Source organism: Limulus polyphemus, unplaced genomic scaffold (assembly GCF_000517525.1).
Source record: "Limulus polyphemus unplaced genomic scaffold, Limulus_polyphemus-2.1.2 Scaffold2, whole genome shotgun sequence".
NCBI lineage: Eukaryota > Metazoa > Arthropoda > Merostomata > Xiphosura > Limulidae > Limulus > Limulus polyphemus.
In genome coordinates this window covers 2,808,142-2,828,804 of record NW_013665612.1, presented here as the reverse complement: position 1 = coordinate 2,828,804, position 20,663 = coordinate 2,808,142, and the positions used below count along the sequence as shown (strand labels likewise).

At 29.4% G+C, this 20,663-nt stretch overlaps 1 protein-coding gene across 1 annotated transcript in view; it reads right to left on the bottom strand.

Annotated features, from left to right (window-relative positions):
• Window positions 1–20,663, bottom strand: part of LOC106467014 (putative ATP-dependent RNA helicase me31b) — a 30,562-nt gene continuing 9,899 nt past the window's right edge. The window contains exons 4-12 of the mRNA XM_013927359.2: window positions 20,263–20,497; window positions 18,627–18,770; window positions 15,217–15,311; window positions 13,116–13,238; window positions 11,844–11,972; window positions 8,064–8,244; window positions 6,206–6,417; window positions 5,599–5,701; window positions 1–3,150 (exon numbers count right to left, since the gene is read on the bottom strand). Coding sequence (XP_013782813.1) covers window positions 5,630–5,701; window positions 6,206–6,417; window positions 8,064–8,244; window positions 11,844–11,972; window positions 13,116–13,238; window positions 15,217–15,311; window positions 18,627–18,770; window positions 20,263–20,497 — 1,191 coding nt within the window. The 3' untranslated portion in view covers window positions 1–3,150; window positions 5,599–5,629. The remainder of the gene's footprint in view (window positions 3,151–5,598; window positions 5,702–6,205; window positions 6,418–8,063; window positions 8,245–11,843; window positions 11,973–13,115; window positions 13,239–15,216; window positions 15,312–18,626; window positions 18,771–20,262; window positions 20,498–20,663) is intronic.

Genomic DNA, 20,663 nt, shown 5'->3' with positions numbered 1-20,663 from the left:
TAATTTAGAAGAGTCATTTATTATTCCATTGCAAAATTTAATAACTTCCTCCCCTTAGGTTCAAAAATGTTTTATGATTTGACAACATATGCAGTATTAAACAAAACTTATGTAAAATCTTAAAAATTAACTCTGCTAATCGAGAGACCAATTCATGATAATTGTAAGTTAGCTAATATTCTTAATTGTGTCAAGTAATTTTTTAATTCTATTAACAAAATTAAATTAAATTAAAAAGAAACAAATATTAATAGTTTGTGCAAAATAAAATTCTTGGTGGTAAGTGTCGGCCTAATAAAGACAAGTACGTGGGAAAAAACTGCAAAGCAATTTGAAATAACCAACATTTTACTTATTACATCATATATTTTTAAAGTGCTTCACAGGTCAAAAATGATAAATTTTTACAAGATATAACAACCATTTTCTTGCATGTCGTGAGAATATTGGAATTGATGGCAATTTCATTATTACACAAGTAATACAGTGTATTTCCAACAGTATAACTGGTTAACTTCTGATTGCCAAATGTTACCAAAAATATTAAATGTGTACACTCAAGATAAATAATGAGAAAATAAAATAATTACCATGTTCCAAATCATTTGATTCACAATATTTTTCTTTTGCATTATGATTCAACAAGTTACCCATGTCAGTAACATTGCAGATAAAATGCATAAACTTTTGTCCTAAATTCAACAAGTAACGTTGCTAATTAACTGGGCTTTTTGTTACCCCAAATTTTTTGGAAATACTTATTTTTTGATTGAGATCCATCATAAAAGCAAACAGGTTATATCTTAAAAAAGTAGGATGTTAGGCAAAGAAAGAAATGAAAAAAAAGAAAAAAAAAGAAGATAAATAACAGTTCTAGTTTTCACATTAAGCTATTAACCTTCTCACTACTGGCTTCATGGATTACACTGACCTTGTGACCATTAGTGTTTCCATACTACAGCTTTTGACGTTTTTTGTATCTCATGAAATATGACAAGATTCCAGCAAATATTACAAGGCTGTTGGACACAAAAAATCAGATTTTTTTAATTAAGTATTTTTCTCAAAATTTGACAGCGAATATATGGAGTCAAAGTGATTTTCATGTTACGATTAAAAATACTTTTCACCTGAAAATCGTGAAATTTTATTTGCATAATCTCTAAAACCTCTTAAATAAATAAGTTTTTTCAGTAAAACTTTATATTTTATAATGTTTACTGCCTTGCTATGAATGTTAAATTTAAGTTTTCCTACTCTTCAGGGTACAAAAAGTTGATATGGCATAACATCATTATTCAGATTTAATTGAAGGAAGATGAAATCAGTTATTTATTGGCATACTTTGAATATATCTGTTACAAAGATTATTATATTAGATTTTTAAGAAGCCAAACATTTGACAGCCACTCAGTTAGGTCTGCACAACCATACAATATCTGAACAATGGGTATTCATGGGAGGCCATGCCCTTGGCATTCAATCTCAACTAAAAAACTAAAAGCTTATGTTTGAAACTCAGTGACTACATTTGACCAGAAAGACAAGAACAGTTAGTACTGACTTAATATCAATGTAAATTCAAAATTACACATTACTTATTTTGTTCCAACATGGACACTATATCAACCACCAGTGAACACTGCCTTGAAACATGAAATAACAAGAAGCTAACCAACACAATGAATTTCATAATTTCTTAAAAAGCTTCAAGGACAATGGCTAAAAGGAGTATGTAAAATTAAGTGGCACAAATTTTTAGTGTTCACATGTGAAAAAACACAAAAATGAGAGGTAAGACTCAGTATATGCCTGAAAATTCAAATATATTCAGTGAAATACATAATTTGACTATTTTAAATAGAAATATTGCATGTGACTATTCTAATTAAATCTGTACAGGTAGTCTTGTTAAACTGAAAATGGCCTTAAGTTCAAACCAGATAATACTGTGTTACTTCTTAAGGTTATCCAAACCCAGCAATTTCACTTCCAAATATAAATTTAATTTTGGGAAGTATCTGAACTTGTGATGAATATCAATTGTGTTACTTCTTAAGGTTATACAAACCCAGCAATTTCACTTCCAAATATAAGTTTAATTTTGGGAAGTATCTGAACTTGTGCTTTTTTTGTCAATATGATGAATATATATATATGTATATTCAACTGTTCCAGGAACAGCTTAAAAGTTCCAATTTTTGATTAGCCACAATTTACAATGTAGAGTGAGTCAGAATATTTTCTGTCCTGTCTAATATACTCAGTTAAGGAAGGTTTATACAGAAATAACAATTACAATCACATTACTGTTCTTTCACTTCACTGAAACAGTACAACTTTAGGTCACCTACAGTTATTCAAAGCTCCTTCCATATATTAAAACGTTTGTGATATGACCTCCCCACAATTTGAGAAAGATCCAAGTAGAAAATGTACAAACATGCTGGCAGTGACTGTTTGGGTTCTTCACCATATGTTTCATTTTCATATGAAGAAGCAAGTTAAAACATGTTATTTATGATGTAACCAAGCATATGTTACTTTAATAATTCACTCATCAGATAGTCAATGCCATATACATGATAGATACCACTTAACTGAAGTAATGTGGCTGGACGAAGTCTTAAAGTGCCTCTAAATACAGATTATAATTTAGATGTCTATAATGGCATGGCACAGATGTATATCAATTGAATCCTGTGACAGTTTTACAAACATTCTGATATATTTTTTCTTCTCATTCTACTAGAATAAGGTCTTAGTACACTTTTTTGTGGAACAAGAACTGTCACTTTGAACATCATTTGAAGAGATTTGAAATACAGTGTTATTTTCACTTTGGAAGAGTTATTAGGACTTGCCAGAAACTGTTCACGAAGATGAAGTCATTTGTGTCAAGTCACTTTAGGTATATTTACAGTAATGTTTGGCATTAATGGTAACACCTTCCTGGTTAACACTGCTGCTTGCAATATTCACAAGCTCAAACAAAAATAAATAATCCCATTCTGTAGTGTTAGGTACACAATTTAAATAACACTTTTCAGTCATGACCAATAATTCTTTTGAGTAGAGAAGCTGTCAAGATTAATAGCATACCAGACTAGGTCATTTTTTCTTGATATTTCCACTTGACCTTAGACTTTTCTGAAAAAAGAAGCAAATATAACAAAGTCCCATTATGTCATGGAATTTAATGCTGTTAGCATATCTAGTACACACTGATATAAATCACTGATACACTATCAGAATGGTCAGTTATGGCTGATTCAATCAAATCACCTTAACAATATTGTGGTTTAATCCTTACTTAAGATGAAATAACTAACCAATTGTTACATATTATAATTTCTTATTTTTTCAAATGATAAGTACAAATCATTTTGAATTTTCTAAAACATTTTGTTCTCTGTATTAAACAAGTGCCTAGTCACAAATCAGAAAATCATATACTATGGGATAAGAAGCTATTAGAAATTGTCTTAACTGTTCAGTGAGTCAAACTTATTAAAGTTCAAATAAACTTTGTTCTAAGTGTAAAATATTGGTTTACATAATTCAGGACAAACAAGCGATCAACATCTCAAAGTGTGATGAGCCATCACAGTAGGGCACTGTCTCATTTCAGCTATATTACTATGCAGAACTGGATGATTAATTTGATTGTCATGAAAATAACTGATGTTGTGACTAACAAAAATTAATGTTTCAATTACTAATACTTTTAATTATTCCAACTATTCACATCTCATGTGAGAAGAACTGATCACTTTAATATAATCTGTTAATAAGCCTAATGATTAATCGATTATCAAATTCCACTAAATGCTCACCTCTAATATTGTGAGATAACACACATTATAGACAAGTCTCAAAAAACAGTTAACCTTAACCAGGCAAAGAATAATATTTCAAATCTACTGAATTTCTTACTGCAAAATTTTATCAAATGTTTTTTTTTTAAACTTACAATGCTAGATACTTAAGTAACATTTGCTTGTATACTCTCTAAAATCTTGCTTTACTAATTGAAAAATGAGTGACTAAAGCCCTCTGTTTGTTTGTTTTTGAATTTTGTGCAAAGCTACACGAGGGCTATCTGCACTAGCTGACCCTAATTTAGCAGTGTAAGACTAGAGGGAAGGCAGCTAGTCATCACCACCCACCGCCAACTCTTGGACTACTCTTTTACCAAGGAATAGTGGGATTGACTGTCACATTATAATGCCCCCACGGCTGAAAGGGCGAGCATGTTTGGTGTGATGGGGATTCGAACTCAAGGCCCTCAGATTGTGAGGCAAGAGCCCTAACCACCTGGCCAAGCCATCTGTAAATGAACAAGTCTTTTAAGGCAATAGTTCCAAACCTTTTACCAACTGAGGAACAGCTAATTGAGATCCCAAAATTTCATGGACCATTTTATATAATATTAACTTTTTAAGACACTTTTAAATCATATTGTAAATCAATATACTTCAGTAGTTGTATTTTAAAACATATTTTTTTTTACCATCTTGCAGATTGGCAGGTGGGAACCACAGTTTTAAGGAATTAACTTTTTTTCAACATACCCAATAACCTTACAAGCTCAAGATGGAATTCTCAGTATATTAATCCTAACAAGCATTCCTACAATAAGTGATGTATCTATATTTTTCTTTATACTTTTTAAAATATGTTGAATTCTATGCCCTTTCATACAAACATAATTCATAAAAACATTTATACCAAAAAGAAGTTTTTGTTTCAAAGTTTTTAAAATTTGGTACTATGCCTTTTTTGATATTTCTGTGCCAAGTCAGTCAAGACTGATTACTGTGCAAAATATGCTTAGATAGTACAACTTTAAAGACTGTTAAATTCCAGTTACTTTTTTTTATCCCATACACAGTTTGCTAACATTTTACATTTTGTCATAGAGCTCAGACTAAATGACACTGCATGTTACTTGCTTAGTAATGAGTAAACAAAATTACATCCTTTGTTTTTTTAAGTGACTAGAGCTGGGGAGTTAGTGTAATTTATTAATCAATTAATTGTTGGGCTCATTAATCAGTTAGATTCAACTAATCGAATATTCTTGGATAGTTGGAAAGTAATAATCAGAAGCACTATTTTTGTGATATTAACTATTTTACCTGATTAGTTTCATGACATTAACTGATTCCTTAACCCAACACAAATCAACGTACTCGATGATCACAGGCGATTAATAATATATTACACTGACTAATTTCCCAGCTCTATAAGTGAAATATTACCATAAATAAGCTACAGTACATTAACATAAAATTATTGGTTTTTATGTAACTTCAGTTTTTACTTTAGTTTTACCTGCATGGTTTTACTCATGTGAGGTATAATGCTAAGATTAATATGCTTTTAACACGAATGAGTTGATTTTGCATATATATTTTTCTTTCTGAAATACTTTATGGTACGTAACAAGGTTTTATCGACATTTCAAATTCAACAATCACAAAACAATATCTTGCATGGTATTTTAAATTTAGGTTTCAAGGGAAGTTTTAATTTATGCATTAAGAAGTAAACATAATTTAGGTATTTTATCTTTTATATAATATTTGTCTTTACCTTATGGAAAAGAATATTTGAAGCTTAACATCTACTTGCTTGCATTCCTTTCATCATTTTCATCATGTTGTAATTCCGCAACATACAAACTTCTGTCAATCACCTGCAAGAAGATCGTGAAAGAAGTTTAATGTGCAAAATTATTCCTATACTGACATATTTAAGTGCTACAAAAATAAACATACACAAGTATCTATTTATCTATCTATCTATATATACATGACTAATTTCAATGAATGATTAAAACATTTGTGTCTGTGTGTTAATGAAAGAATGAAAAGTACTGAATAAACAATCATCATACTTTGATATTTAACTACAAATTATTGTGAATTAATCGAGTTAAATTGGCATTTTTTAAATACATGTGTTAATTAGGTTAGTAGCACTACTACAATGTTTAGTATTTTTGAAAAGTGAAAAATAGTCACATTTTAAAAATATAATAGTCTGTTTAATAATAATGGTAACAAAGAATTTTCTATTAAAATTATATTCATTATATTGTTCATATATGGCCAATTAAATTTTCGTGATTTGTCTAGATTAATTTTGGCCCACAGAAGAAAAGATGATCAAAACTGTTGTGAAACTGTGGATAGTATACCTTAGGTATTGGTTTTATCTCTGTTCCAAGTTCTTGTTCAATGCGATGTAGAGAAAATCTATCAGAGTAAGTGATCAGGTTAATAGCAATGCCAAAGTGTCCAAATCGACCTGATCTACCAATACGATGCAAGTATGTTTCTGCCATTTTAGGAAAGTCAAAATTGATAACCACATTTACTGCTTGAATATCAATACCTCTAGTGAATAAGTCTGAAAGAAAAACGAAAATAGATGGACACAAATTATAATCATTAAATTAAATATTCAATTCTGTAAACCATGGTACTTTCAAACATTTTTCAAACTGTTTTCTAATAGCTTTTGTTTTATTTATACTTAAATTTTATTTAAGATAGTAAAACTACTTCACACAATACACATGCTGACACATACCTTTATTATTTTAAAATAACAAGTTGACTAAATCATTAGTTTCATTAATAATTATTCAAAATATACCACCCCCCCCAAAAAAAAATGTAACTGAAAGTGATTTAATAATCAAATTCTATAATGCCATAGAAGAGTTAGAATTGTTTTTTATGGTACATGTTTTTTATGTACATCAGATTTCAGATGAACTGACTAACCTATATTTTAGATGTATTTTAATAAGCAGTTGTACTAATTCTTTGGACCTTCACTTAAAAATGACCTAATACACTGATCTACACCTCAGATAACTGGGACACATTGTTTAATGTATCTCTACTGGCAGACAAGCAATTAAAACACTTTGACAGTAACCAAGTCTCAGTAAGGCAGATGCATTTTTTTTCTAGTATTTGATATAAGCATGCCACTCAAAGTCCTCATTACCACTTAAAATCAAAATCTATTTACCTTTTGTCCGTAATCTACAAAAATACAATTTTTAGTGCAACACAAACCAAGTTATAGTATTAACTCTCTCAACATGGGCTCGGTCAATTTGACCGACCACGTGATCTCTTTCTACTCTAATAAAGTCTTTATAGATTTAATACTTCTAACTTTCAATATGGCATGTATATCCTCACAAAATTTGGCAGTCTTTCCAGCTTATAAGTCTTATACTTCACTTAAAAATATGTATTTGTTTTGAATAGTCAGTGTGAAAAGTAATTTTCATGTTAAAATAAAAAATACGTTTCCTCATCTCAGAACTCTCAAATTTCCTTAGTATAATCCCTAAAACTTCGTACATTCATTTATCCCAAGTAGCTCTAAGTTCATAACAGTATACATCTATTGATAATTAAATTGTATTGTTTTATTGCCCTTTGAACTGTGTCTAACAACTACCTGTGCCATTATAAGTTGTAAATCACTTGGGAAATGTGCAGCTCACATGCATGCCTTGTGAACCATTTTAATTATATTATTATTATTATTACTTATTTTACCTAATCTAGTCTTAAATAACTTAAAAAGATCCATATAATAAAGAATAAATATGAAAACAAGAAATAAAGTACTTACCCAATCTTCTTTGAAAAACTATACTCTTGTAAGTGAGGGATAAATTATAATAAATTTGATTATGCACCACTACTAAAAGAACAGTAATAAAATCATGTATTTTGTAAACCTTAGACTACTATCAGTGTGTTTCTGTTAAAGTGGAGAATAAAAATAATTTTGTGTTATACAGAATGGTAGCCCCAAAGCAGTTTCATAATAATCATCATTGTATCCTAAAACTTAGTGTACTTAAATATCATATCTTGCTGCTTCTTATATGTAAAAACTATCCCAAGAAAGTGATGAAATATTAAGATCAACATATATAATATTTAATAGGCTAAAATAGAAAACAGTTTCATTTTCATGGTCATTAACTTTATGATTAATCACTTAAAAAGCTGATTTCTGACCTGAGCAGACCAAATTCCGGCAAAGACCAGCACGAAAATCATGGAAGACTCTGTTACGATGTTGCTGAGACATTTTAGCATGAATGTAGTAACAAGAATAACCCAGCTCTGTGATTTTCTTGGCAAGAAGTTCTACTCGTTGAGTTGAATTGCAGAAAATGATGGATTGGTTTATTTGTAGCTGAAGTAAAATACACAAAATAATAAATAAAATGCTCTTCGAGTAGGAAATATTTATGTGTACTTCTTTATTAATTTCTCACCAACAACCCATCCCTCAGCTTAGAGTATATTGTAATGGTGAAACTCAAGTGAATATTCAGTCCTTTGAATATTATAAACATAGTAAAAAAAACAACAACGTATGCTACAAATCTGAATATCATTTAATGATTTTAAAAAACAACTGTTAGAACAGTCTCAATTTTCTGAAGAACAAACTGAAGTTATTTACTCAACAATATCCAAGCCAACTGAAGATCACTGCTAAACGTACACAATTACTTAAAAAAAAACAAAAAAAAAACACCAAAACAATCCATATTTAAAATTACTGTTTTAAAGAACTACCTGATCTGAAGAAAAAAATACTAATTTCACCAAAGGTACTTTAATAATAATTCATTCATGGTACAGGGTGTATTATGAGATATTACTTATCAAGCAGGAAATTAAATAATCCATATGTACAAGTTAATTAACTGTTCTTTTCTAAATACTGTATTATCTTGTATTCTTTCGTATTTCTAATTAAAAAGCCCTGAACATGAAAAACACAAATATTAATGTATTAGCTGCCTTAGTAACAAGGTTGATCAGACATTTTCAAAATCCAAAGACAGTTGTAATTAGCAGAAAAAAAGAAAGAGAAACAAATACATATAAGCAAATGGTCATATAAGTCTTAAAACAGGTATGGCATGATGCTAATTAGAAAGATGATGATAACATTAAACTTAGTAAAAAAACAAAAAAACACTATTCAGAGTAATTTGAAAATTATTTTTACCTCTACATAGATTTTTTAATAGTACATTTACAAAACAAATGATTGAACCATCATAACAGAAGCCCTCACTTGGGCCAATAACAAGAATGGAGAGAGGGAGAAAGAGGAGGATAAATTATAGAAAGCAGTATGTCAACTGAGAAGGCTACAGAACCAATGCTGTTAAAAAGGTATGACAAAGCTAGGAAGAAAATTATTACTAGTACATGAAACATGGAAATGCCATTATAGCCAGTAGAAAAGCCAGTCTTCACTTAATCATTAATGGGGCATATAAGTCTCACATTAAAGATCACAAAAAATATAAAACTAGACTAAAATCCTGAGATACAGAAAACTCAGTTTCAACAAGTGAGACTGGCAGAAGAAAGAGCATAATTAAGCAACTGAAAGACCATAAAGCCTAACTGATAATAATACTGTGAACAAACATTTGTAAAAGAACAGGTATTGTTCTGAAGATCAGTGTACAGATACCAATTAATTATACTTGTCATAAGATATTACTATTAGGCCTATCGTTTTTCTTAACTGTGTTTGTTTGTTGTTAAGCACAAAGCTACACAATGGGCTATCTTTGCTATGCCCACCACGGGTATCAAAACCCGGTTTTTAGCGTTGTAAGTCCGCAGACATATCTCTGTGCCACTGGGGGGCTTTTTTTAACTGAAAAAAGAAGCTAGTGTTTAAAAAAGAAAATAATATATTTAAGTGTCTTATGACAAATATAATCCATTATACCTATGTTTTGCCAGCTTAGAAAAGGCATTCACTCCATAACCCTGATAAGTTTATGAAGTTATAGCATGATAAACAGCTTCTTACAACAGTTTGCCTTTTTTTTTATTTTTTAAATATAATACATTCTGTACAAAATAATGATGTGCAGAGTAAAGGAGTCTAGGGATATGATACAATATTACATAGTAAACAGCAATTATTTAAATAGAAATTCAAAAACGCAATCTTGACATTAAAAATTTTATTACATACACTGTTTTCAAAGTTCTAAAATTAAAATGTCTTTCACGGAACTATATACCATTTTTTAATTAAAGGTAAGGAATGTAAAATTAAGTACTTTTTGGGGAGAGAATAATGATCATTTGAAAAGAAAACCCATTTTCAGTAAAAACAAAACAAAACGTAAATGAAGTGCTACATGCTACATTTACTTTCTGCATATGGTGTCAGTCATTTTGACCAACCTTGTAACCACTATGTAAGGAAGAAATTATACATACTATAACTCTGAATTTACTAATGTAGCTTCATAAAATTTGACAACATTTTATTTCACATTATAAGTCTGCTGTACACAAAGAATACATTTTTTAATAATGTATTTTTGTTAAAAATTTGTCTGAATTTCTGAAGCTTTTACTAAGTCAGTTTGAGTGAAAGGTGATTTCCCTGCAAGAATAAAACTTTTCATCTTACAATTTTCATATTTCATTTGTATAACCACTATCTAGAATCTCCTAAATGAGTATGAAGTTATTTTTTTCAGTAAATCTTTATATTTAAAAAACATTTTTCTACCTTAACACTAACTGTAGCAAAATCAGTAATATATGGTAAAATGCATAGTTAAAAAATACAAAATAATTTTAAATTACCCTTTTTTTCCCCTTCTAGAACGATCACATACTGTAACAGATAATTATTTATTCTTATAGCCAAAACTAAAAGACTTTCCATATCTGGTTTATTTTACTGGTTGACAGCTGCACATTTTTGTGTAAACAAAACAATAGAATTACTAGCATGCACACACACAAATTATACAATCATGCCTCATAACGTGTTCGTGCTATTACAAGTAATTTTTGCTTCATTTAAGTTTTCTTATTTAACCTAACAAGTTTCTAATTTTTACATTTTAGTATATTTTATAACAATTAATAAAATATACATAAAAATAAGAAATTTAGTACTTACACGTGAGCTTTTTATTTTTTGTGCTCTGAAATTCCCGACAAACCTTAATCCTACTTTTTCAGTAGGGATGTTGGTAGCACAAAAAATGATTATTTATTTCAAATATGCAATTTAGAACACAAAATATTATTACCACATGAAATATAATATATTAAATCTTCTATAATTTAAATGGATTTCTAACTAACTATAAATAGGTTAAGAACATTCCATTAGCTGGTCAAACTGATCTGACAATAGATGAAACTGTAGGCCAAATAATTCAAAAAGTGTTGTCAGAATGAGCTAGCCTAATAGCAATTTCAGTAGATTTAAACATTCTCTTTCTATTGGTTATAAATAATTCAACAGCAAATGACAGAGAGAATTACTGACATACTGAAAGATAGGATGGGACAGGAGGACGAGGCATGTGAGTTTGACTTTTTGTATATATCTCAGTAATGTAATAAGTTTGGACACTATAAGTTTACATTATAACTTAGCAATATTTATACTATAAGTGTACGATCTTTGCCAAAGTCAGATCATATAGGAGTAGAAAGAAAACTTAAAATGAGCAATTCAGAGTAAAAATGTGTCATGTGATACAGATAAATTTATATTGAGAATTTATTTAAATATTTCGTTTTGAAAGTAAAAAATTAAAACTTAGATAATGTAAAAATTTGAATTACTGATACAAAGTTTATTAACACATACTGATAATAAAGTTCATAAATTAAATTTTGAATACAACTCTATAAAAAGGTCATGATATGTCTACATTGACTCACCCGATTTCAAAGTGTTAAATGCATTATGGTTTGCAGTGATTTTAAAATCCATACCTTAGAAAACAATGTGTTCAGACAATGAACCTTCTGTCTCTCTTGAACGAAAGCATAGTACTGAGTTATACCTTTTAAAGTCAATTCATCCATTAGGTTGATCTCATATGGCCCTTTTAGGTATTTTCTCTGTAAAGCATTAGAAAAATTTTTATTTTACATTCAGATCACCCAAAGAACAAAAAAATTGAAATACTTCACTAATTTGTAAAAATTAAAAATGTACACAGAATAACAGCAAAGTAGAAAGAGGTTGAGGCTGATCTTGTTAAATTAATTTAGTTTATAAAATTGCACAAGTACCTTCTTTGGCTTGCCAAAAAGGTTACAAAATATAATAACTTTTGTTTTTTGACCAATGCTATAAAATATCAGTGCAAAACTATGATGTTCAATTTCACGATATTTAACCAAATGACATATATTGACGTGGAATGGTTCTCTTCTATTACAAAGTCAGATGCAAAAATATCAAGAAACATTGGGAACAACTTTAATATATGAAATTATATACCATTAAACTGGCATTATAAGTCCATTGACATACACTAAATAATTTAAATTTTACATTCACTGAACTAATAGACATAAAACACAACATCCTATGATTTTAATTCATACAGTTGTAGAAACCAAATACCGAAGAATAAATAAATAAATAAAGAAGAACTCAAAAAGAAAGAATTTTACTACCAGTATTACTCATCACAAACTTTTCTCTATATAACACTAAAGTCACCAACATACATCTAGAGCAGTGGTTCTTAACCTTTTTTGCTCCATGCCCCACCTCAAAACATTTGATACCCCCCTTAATATAAAAACAAATTTGGTGTTGAAATGGTATAATAATATAATGTAAAATTTTTCTTATTGTAGCATTTTCAAATTGCCCCCCTGATCTAGAGAATCTTCATGTCCTTCAAGAAAATTCCAAAAAAGGTCTTTATAGCCATCGTAGTTTTGAAATTATCTGCACTAGCCAATACTCCTGACTCTTGTTAGCCAAATAGTAGAATCTGAGGTACTATTATAATGAATATGGCAACAAAGCAAGTTTTTTTTGTGGTAATGGTACCTCAGATCCAGACCAGTACACTAACCACTGGGCCACATATATCCCTTACTTTTGAATCTCTGATACATATTACAGCATTTGTGAGAAACTTAAAACTTACATTGCTGACAGTAATGTAATATTATACAACCATCATATAATTATGAATTATTATAATGACACAACAGGAAAGAAAAAAAAAGTATGTTACCTACCATAAATTGTTCAACAGTGAGTGGGAATGTAGCCGAGTACACGAGAACCTGGCGATCCTTTGGCAAATAACTGATGATCTTATCTAGCATTTCTTTAAAATCTTGGGACAACAACTTGTCAGCCTAGTCAATAAAGAAGATACTTGTAATAAAGCTTAATATTTAGAAAAATAATTTTTATAAAATACAGAAAAGCCTAAACTTAATTTCTTAATTTTGCTCTTATACAGGGGCTTAAATTATCTTTACAGACAATAAAAAAGCCTAACATTTTCATATCAATCATCAGTATTATGGTAGTTTTCACGGTTACATATGAAAAATGCCTGAAATTTATATACTGTAATCCAGAATTGAAAGACACTCTACCTTAAGACCTACAGTGGAGTTTATTACCCTTTGTAAGAACAAACATCAAACTACATCATTGGTCATGCTAAATATGATGACTTAATGTCATACTATTACCCAATACTGCTTTGTCCTTTCTAACAAGCTTCTATGAAAGTCAACATAGTCAAACTTTGGCTACAGAGACAGACTTTTCAAAGACCCTTCACTGTATGCAGAGTCAGCTTCTAAAACCTTATTTAAACAAACCAAATACACGAAGGTATTGGATTAGAAATGGGAAATGTTGTTGAATGGGATTGCTGTGATTCCTTCTCATAAATGAACCACCGATTTTGAAAAGCTTGTTAGTCTTTGTTATCTTAAATTCCTGTTTATTATTTTGTTAATGGTACTAGAAGATAAGGTCAGCTTCATTCCAGTAACATTTTGGGTTCAAAGCCTTTAAGAATGACTTCAAATGCAAGCAAGTCTTGCATAATGACTCACAGAACCAATAAACGAATTATTTTAGTTCCTGCACTGTTGAACATTTATGCCAAATATAGTAGTTATAGCTCACATTTCCTTTTACACAAATATTTAATGCTTTCTTTTTGTGATAGCAAACTCAGCAGCTCTTAAATTTTGTCTAAAGATGAATCACAGTCAACTATGTTACTGATGTTCATTGAGGTACATAGTTCAAGTCAAATGTCTAGAAGAAGAAACATGCAACAAAAATAATGAGCTTTAAAGTTAACATGTGGAATTGCAGAGAACCAAATGGATAAAGTTTGGCAAAAAAAATTCAAATGTAGTTTTTATAACTATTACAAATTTATTTTGTTTGCAATAATGAAATATTTTTAAAAGATTTAATTTTTTTTTATACAATTTAGGTTATTTTTAGTGCAAACAACAAAGTATTTGTTTAAATTAGATAGTGCTCTTCAGAAGGTGTTTATGGATGTCATTATTTTAAGGGTGTTATGTTTTGGCTTTAGGCAACATCAGACACAACTGAACGGATCAGGGATGAAAATAACAAAAAATGAAACAAAATAATCCTGTTCTCATTTCTGCATCAACTTAATCCTAAATTTTCAGTAAAAATGTCTGATTTCTAAACACACTGTTTTATATTCTTAGGAATTAAGTGCCATTTTTGAATCTCTAAATACAATTATGAAAATTCCATTTCTAGCACTTTTTATTTGGGAATATATATATATAAGAAAGAATATTTATGTTATATTAACAATGTACTTAGTACTTTTAACCTACTTTTCTTACCAACCATTACTAATGGAAACTAAAATATTTCTCCTGTAACCAGCTAACTCCTATGGATTCTACACAAATTCAGTGTTTTCTAATTCATCATAAATTAACTTACTAATATTATTCTGCCACATTAGAGGAAAAAACCCAAATAACTGGACTAGTAGCTACTGGTTAATTTCTTTGCAGAGTGTCTAAATGTTAAAATGGATTGATCTCCTAACAGAATAATCAGATATTTAGAGATTATGTATGTATACTTAACTTTCAACAGCATATTCATTATTTGAACATAATATGCAGCTTTAAGATTTTCAGTTTATATTAACCAATGGTTCTACAGACAACAAATTGTTAATACTAAAAATAGCTATTTATAACATTTTCCTCTTCAAAGTAATATGCTAGGTTGCAATCTTTAAACAATTCATGCATTTAATTTTTTTTAATCACATCCACATGATAAAATAGAGAAAAAAATATTTACTTCATCTAAGATTAGCATGTTGCATTTATCCATTTGAGCAACATTTTTCTCCATTAAATCTAGTATTCTTCCTGGGGTGGCAATGACAATATGAACTGGAAAAAAAACAACAAAAATAAACCAAAAGCCCATTTATTACATGTACACATATATGTGATAGATACAGTGAAAGATATACCTTATCATACAAAAATAACATTATGAAAGGTAGGATACAGTTAGCTTTACTTTGCATCAAAATCACATGTTCCACTGACAGTTTTGCCAATACTATAATTTAAAATATCTCCAGTTATGGTTGTTATGGCTACAGAGTTGTATTATTTAAATTCCCTAAATCAAGAGCAGTAAGTTTTTGAATGAAAACATTTTGTCTCACAGACAAATATCAACTGTTCATCTTAGTTGCTATTTGTCCCCTATTTTCAAGTGATGGACTATAGGGAAAGTAGCTAGTTCCCACCACCTTCTCTTTTCAGATCCAATAGTGGGATTTGATCATCTTTTACAATGCACCCCCTGGCCCCATAATGTAAAGCAGGATTTCTTTTCTTATGGCAGCAACAGGACATGAAGTAAGAAATCTCAGGCCTACAGTCCAACATCACTGGGCTACACTCTGCTGTATTCAATTATTATATTAGTATTTGAATGTTAACTTTGTAATATATATATATATATATATATTCCTATTTTTTAAAATAAAGTAGAACAGTAATGCTTAAGTTCTCACTGGCATTTCTATATTATTAGTGAAATATCTTTTATTTTCAACTTGCATTACTTTTGTAAGGACTAAACATATATTTACATTATTTTTCTTCTTCAGTATAATTTGGATTTTTCATCTGATTGTTTCTCAAAACAAGTTGCTTTTTCATAGAAGGGATTATAAATAACAAGCTGAAATACCCATTAACTGACGGGGAATGTTTAACTTAATTAAAACAATGCAAGTTTAACATCAATCATATATTTCAAAGTAATAACTTGAACATAAACTTTATCTCAAAATCATAACATAGCTTTTTCATAAAAAACATGTGCAGTTTGCTTTCCATCTACTAACAAATAAGGATTTTGAGGTGATCCCACCCTTGAACATGCTACATCTCATTGAGAAAAGTATGGTTGTTTGAGAAACAATCCAGCAACTTTCATACTTTGACTTTGAAACCCTTCAGAATATACATCACTGTTTACAGCATCAACCTGCCAAGATTGTTTGGGATTGACTAAATAGAGTGGGAGTAATTAACCAACAAGCTTTACAAAACAGAAATATGGTTAAGTTCAATTTTGACCCCCTCAAGACATAACCCATAGTTTATAGTGTTTCAATACAAATTTAGTTGAGATTGGCCCAACAGGCTTGGAGGAGTTAGGGTGTAAACATTCACATATTTTGTCTTCATATATATATTCACTTTAACACTGTAGTTACTGTTTGTTGAATTTTGCACAAATCTACTTGAGGACTATCTGTTCTAGCTGTCCCTAATTTTGAACTGATAGACTAGAGGGAAGGTAGCTAATCAACAACCACACAAATCAACTTTTGGATTACTCTAACATAATAGAGAATTTGACTTTCATTCTTATAATGTACACACAGACCCCAAGTGTGAAGTGTGATTTTGATGGTAATCGGGAGAGATCCACACAAACTCAGATCTACAGTCTGACATGCCAACCAGTGAGCTGTACTAGCACCCAAAATTTCACAAACCGAGATATTTTATTATTTTTCTAATTCCATAACAATTAATTCAAAAATAATATTAACCATTTAAAAAGAAATTTATTATACACATTCTCTTATAACTGCAAAATTTGGGACTCAATCCCTGCATAAAGACACAACACAAAGCCCATTACACAGTTTTATGTTAAAATAAAACACATTTTTGCTTAAATGAAAAAAAATCCCTCTGCAAGGTTACCTAAATTCAAATTTTTAGAGCTTTCCAGTGATATAAACAGTACTTAAAAATTAGTGCAGACCACACTTTAACTTTTTAAAGTTTGCTATGATATTTATATAACCCACTGGTCATACTGGATTTTTTCAAAGGTTTTTAATGCCATGTTATCTTCAACCACATACTGTCTAATGAGTATTATAAGATTTTAGATTTAGAGGAGTGAATAGCATTTCAAAATGATAAGCCTGACTTGGAAAATTCATTTTCTAAGACTTCAGTAGACTGGCATTTACAAAAAGAAAGATTTGATATCCAGGAGTCCACCACATCAGATTAAAATGAACATGCAAAAATGGTGATGAGGATGTAGGCAATTAAGCATTAGTACACAAAAGTACCATACATTTCATTCAATGCTTCATCAAGCCATTCAATTAAAATGCATGTGGTACTGTAAAGCTGTTTTACAAGAACCAGCTGTCAGTATTTGATTTATACACAAAGATTACCTTACGAAGACCAAAAATATAGATGACATAGAGAAAGAGCTACCATGAGAACTTCTCAAATATAGTTATTACAGCATGTTGTTCTAAATCAATAATACTTCCAGATGCCATTTTGTACCTTTGTTTCAGACCCTACATTGTAGGAACACAAAGTATGATGTCATAAGAAATTAACATACAAGCTAATAATACTGTTATTTGTTAACCACAACTTTCTACTAAATAGCACGTAAGAAAGAAAAATCCTGGTTTTTGGTGAATACTCCTTATATAAAAGTTAATTTCTTAGCGTAAGTTAGCTGAGGAAAAACTTAATCTCTCTCTGACCTTGATAGTGATTGGGTTAGCCTTCATGAGCTCAATTTATACATGATTTCAAAGCAACTGAATATAAACATGAGATTTTTATGGCTTTTCTACTCAAGCACCTGCACCAGTGATCATTTAATGTCTCCAAGAAAAATAATTTTGTACTACATTAGAATATCATTACAACTAAAAATTCAGTTATTTAGATGACATATTTACCTTAATGTATTATCATTACACACAGTTACTATTCTCTCAATTTCTTTCAATACAAGCAACTATATAGAAAGATAATAGTATTTTTTACACTGTACAAGTGTTTTACAAAAAAAAAAAGATTAAAATTTTCACGTAAAGTCACATTCTATACTGCACTTATTTTAGACTTACGAGTATTTAATATGACATCTAACATTCATGTTACTCATATGAATCTTTCATTATGTAAAATATTTATTTTTAAAATTACCCCAAAAGTTTTGCAATAAAAGTATAATGAGCATTTACATAACAGAAAACCAGAAATAAGTTGTATATTCACAAGTGGTTCATATTCCATATAATATTCTACACATAATAATATTTTTTTCACCACCGAACTTGCTCATTTCTTTACAATAAGTTATGAATTTGTTTGTTTTTTCATAATTAAGCTCCACATACTTACCTTTTTCATAAATCCTCATGATGTCATCTTTCAAGCTTGTTCCACCAGTTGTGACCATTACCCTTGTACCTATATATTTTGCTAGTTCTATACAGATCTGACTTGTCTGGAGGGCCAACTCTCGAGTAGGGACCATAATTAGGGCTGAGAAATAAAAAAAGCAGGAGATTAGTATTATATGAAAAGTATTTCCAATAGTAACTACAAAATAAATAAACCCCAGTATGTAACCCACTTCTTTTCTTCGCTTATGTTTTTTTATCACCATTCAAAGAATAAATATAACAAATATTAAAATTAATTTCTAGTGGTTTGGTGTAACGTGATAAAGTCTATGGTTTCAAGTGTAAATTCATTAATGGTATAAAATTCTTGAAGAAATAAAACTTCATAAAACACATTTGTTTATAATCAATCAATATTACCATTTGAATGATTAATTAACATTAACTTCCCATCAGAGCAAGCTGTGTACTTGGTGCAAAACTAAAAATCAACTTGCAATTAGTATAGCTAACTAAATAATACACACTTCTTATATTTCTATTTATAAAGATTAGAATGCATTATGTGACATTCAAAAACTTAGAAATTAATACCAAAAACAAAGTTGTTAGTGTATTTGCATGGAAAATGTTGTACAAAAACATTATTACAAGATCATTCTTCCAATCAATTTTGGTGAAATACTGCTAGAAGTTATTTATGAACAACTTCCAATATATTTACATTCCTGACTTTTTTAAAGCATACAGAAAGCATGCTTTAACATTTTGAATTTCACATAAATTATGATGTTGATGCACAATACGAAAGGAAATTTTGTTTTTGCAAACAAGATATGGTAGGCTTAATTAACTCATTTTGCACTTGACAATATGAAGATTCATTTTGTAAAAATGGCTGCTATTTAGGATTTTTTTCGTATTAGGCCATATCGGCATAAATAGCTGCAAATAAAATCACCAAAGTTAAATGTAAAAAACAAAAAAATATATGCATATGTGTGTATGTGTTTAAAAGTTATTACATATATTAAATGAAAGCTTAAGACTAAAAATGTGAATTGCACAATCACTTTGCTTATAATTTGAGTATACTAAAAAATGTGACCATAAATATAACGAAACTACATGCATTATTTTTTGAACCAAAACAAAGATAAAAACTTTATAGGAAAGTTTGAAATGAATGTAGGAATACATTAAAATTGGTAATTAAAAACCTACAACAAACTTAGGAATTTTAAACTTTTTTGTGAGAAAAAAATAAAAAATAGATTTGTTATTTACAGATGCTACATAATATGTAGACACTAATTCTGAAGTTTCAAACTATATCATTGAGTAGTTTTATCTGTAATGCATAAAAAACTTACAAAAGCTGTGTCAAATCAACACACCTGAATCTCATATAGTTAAACGACCATTACACATTATACAACTCATTGTATTTTATTGTAGAGTATTTGCTTGATATATATTTTTTTATGATTTATACATACATCTAGACACAATTTTATAAACCCAAAAGTAGGGGAAAATAGCATTCCCTTGAGAATTCTGATCATAAATATTCCAAAAACTACTTATGTGACAACAATAATAACGATAAAAAAAGAAAAAGTGACTCTTACCCTGTATATAATCAAGTTTCAAATCTACTTTTTGTAGTGTAGGTATAATATAGGCACCTGTCTTGCCTGTTCCATTTTTGGCACGGGCTAAAATATCTCGACCTAAAAGAGCAATAGGGATGCTTGCTTCCTGGATAGGTGATGGCTTTTCCCACCCTTTTTCAAATATTCCCATCAGCAACTCTCTTTTTATGCAAAAGTCCTCAAATTCATTTCCTTTTGTTTCTGTCACATCCTAGAATTTATGCATATAAAAAGTCACCAAATAAAGAAGAAAAAATCAAGGTTAAACAAATTAATCTTTCTAGGAAAGTTAAGCAGACTTGACGAAGTATTTTACTAATTCCTAATATCAATAAATATATTAAGTAGTATATATATATATATATATATATATATAT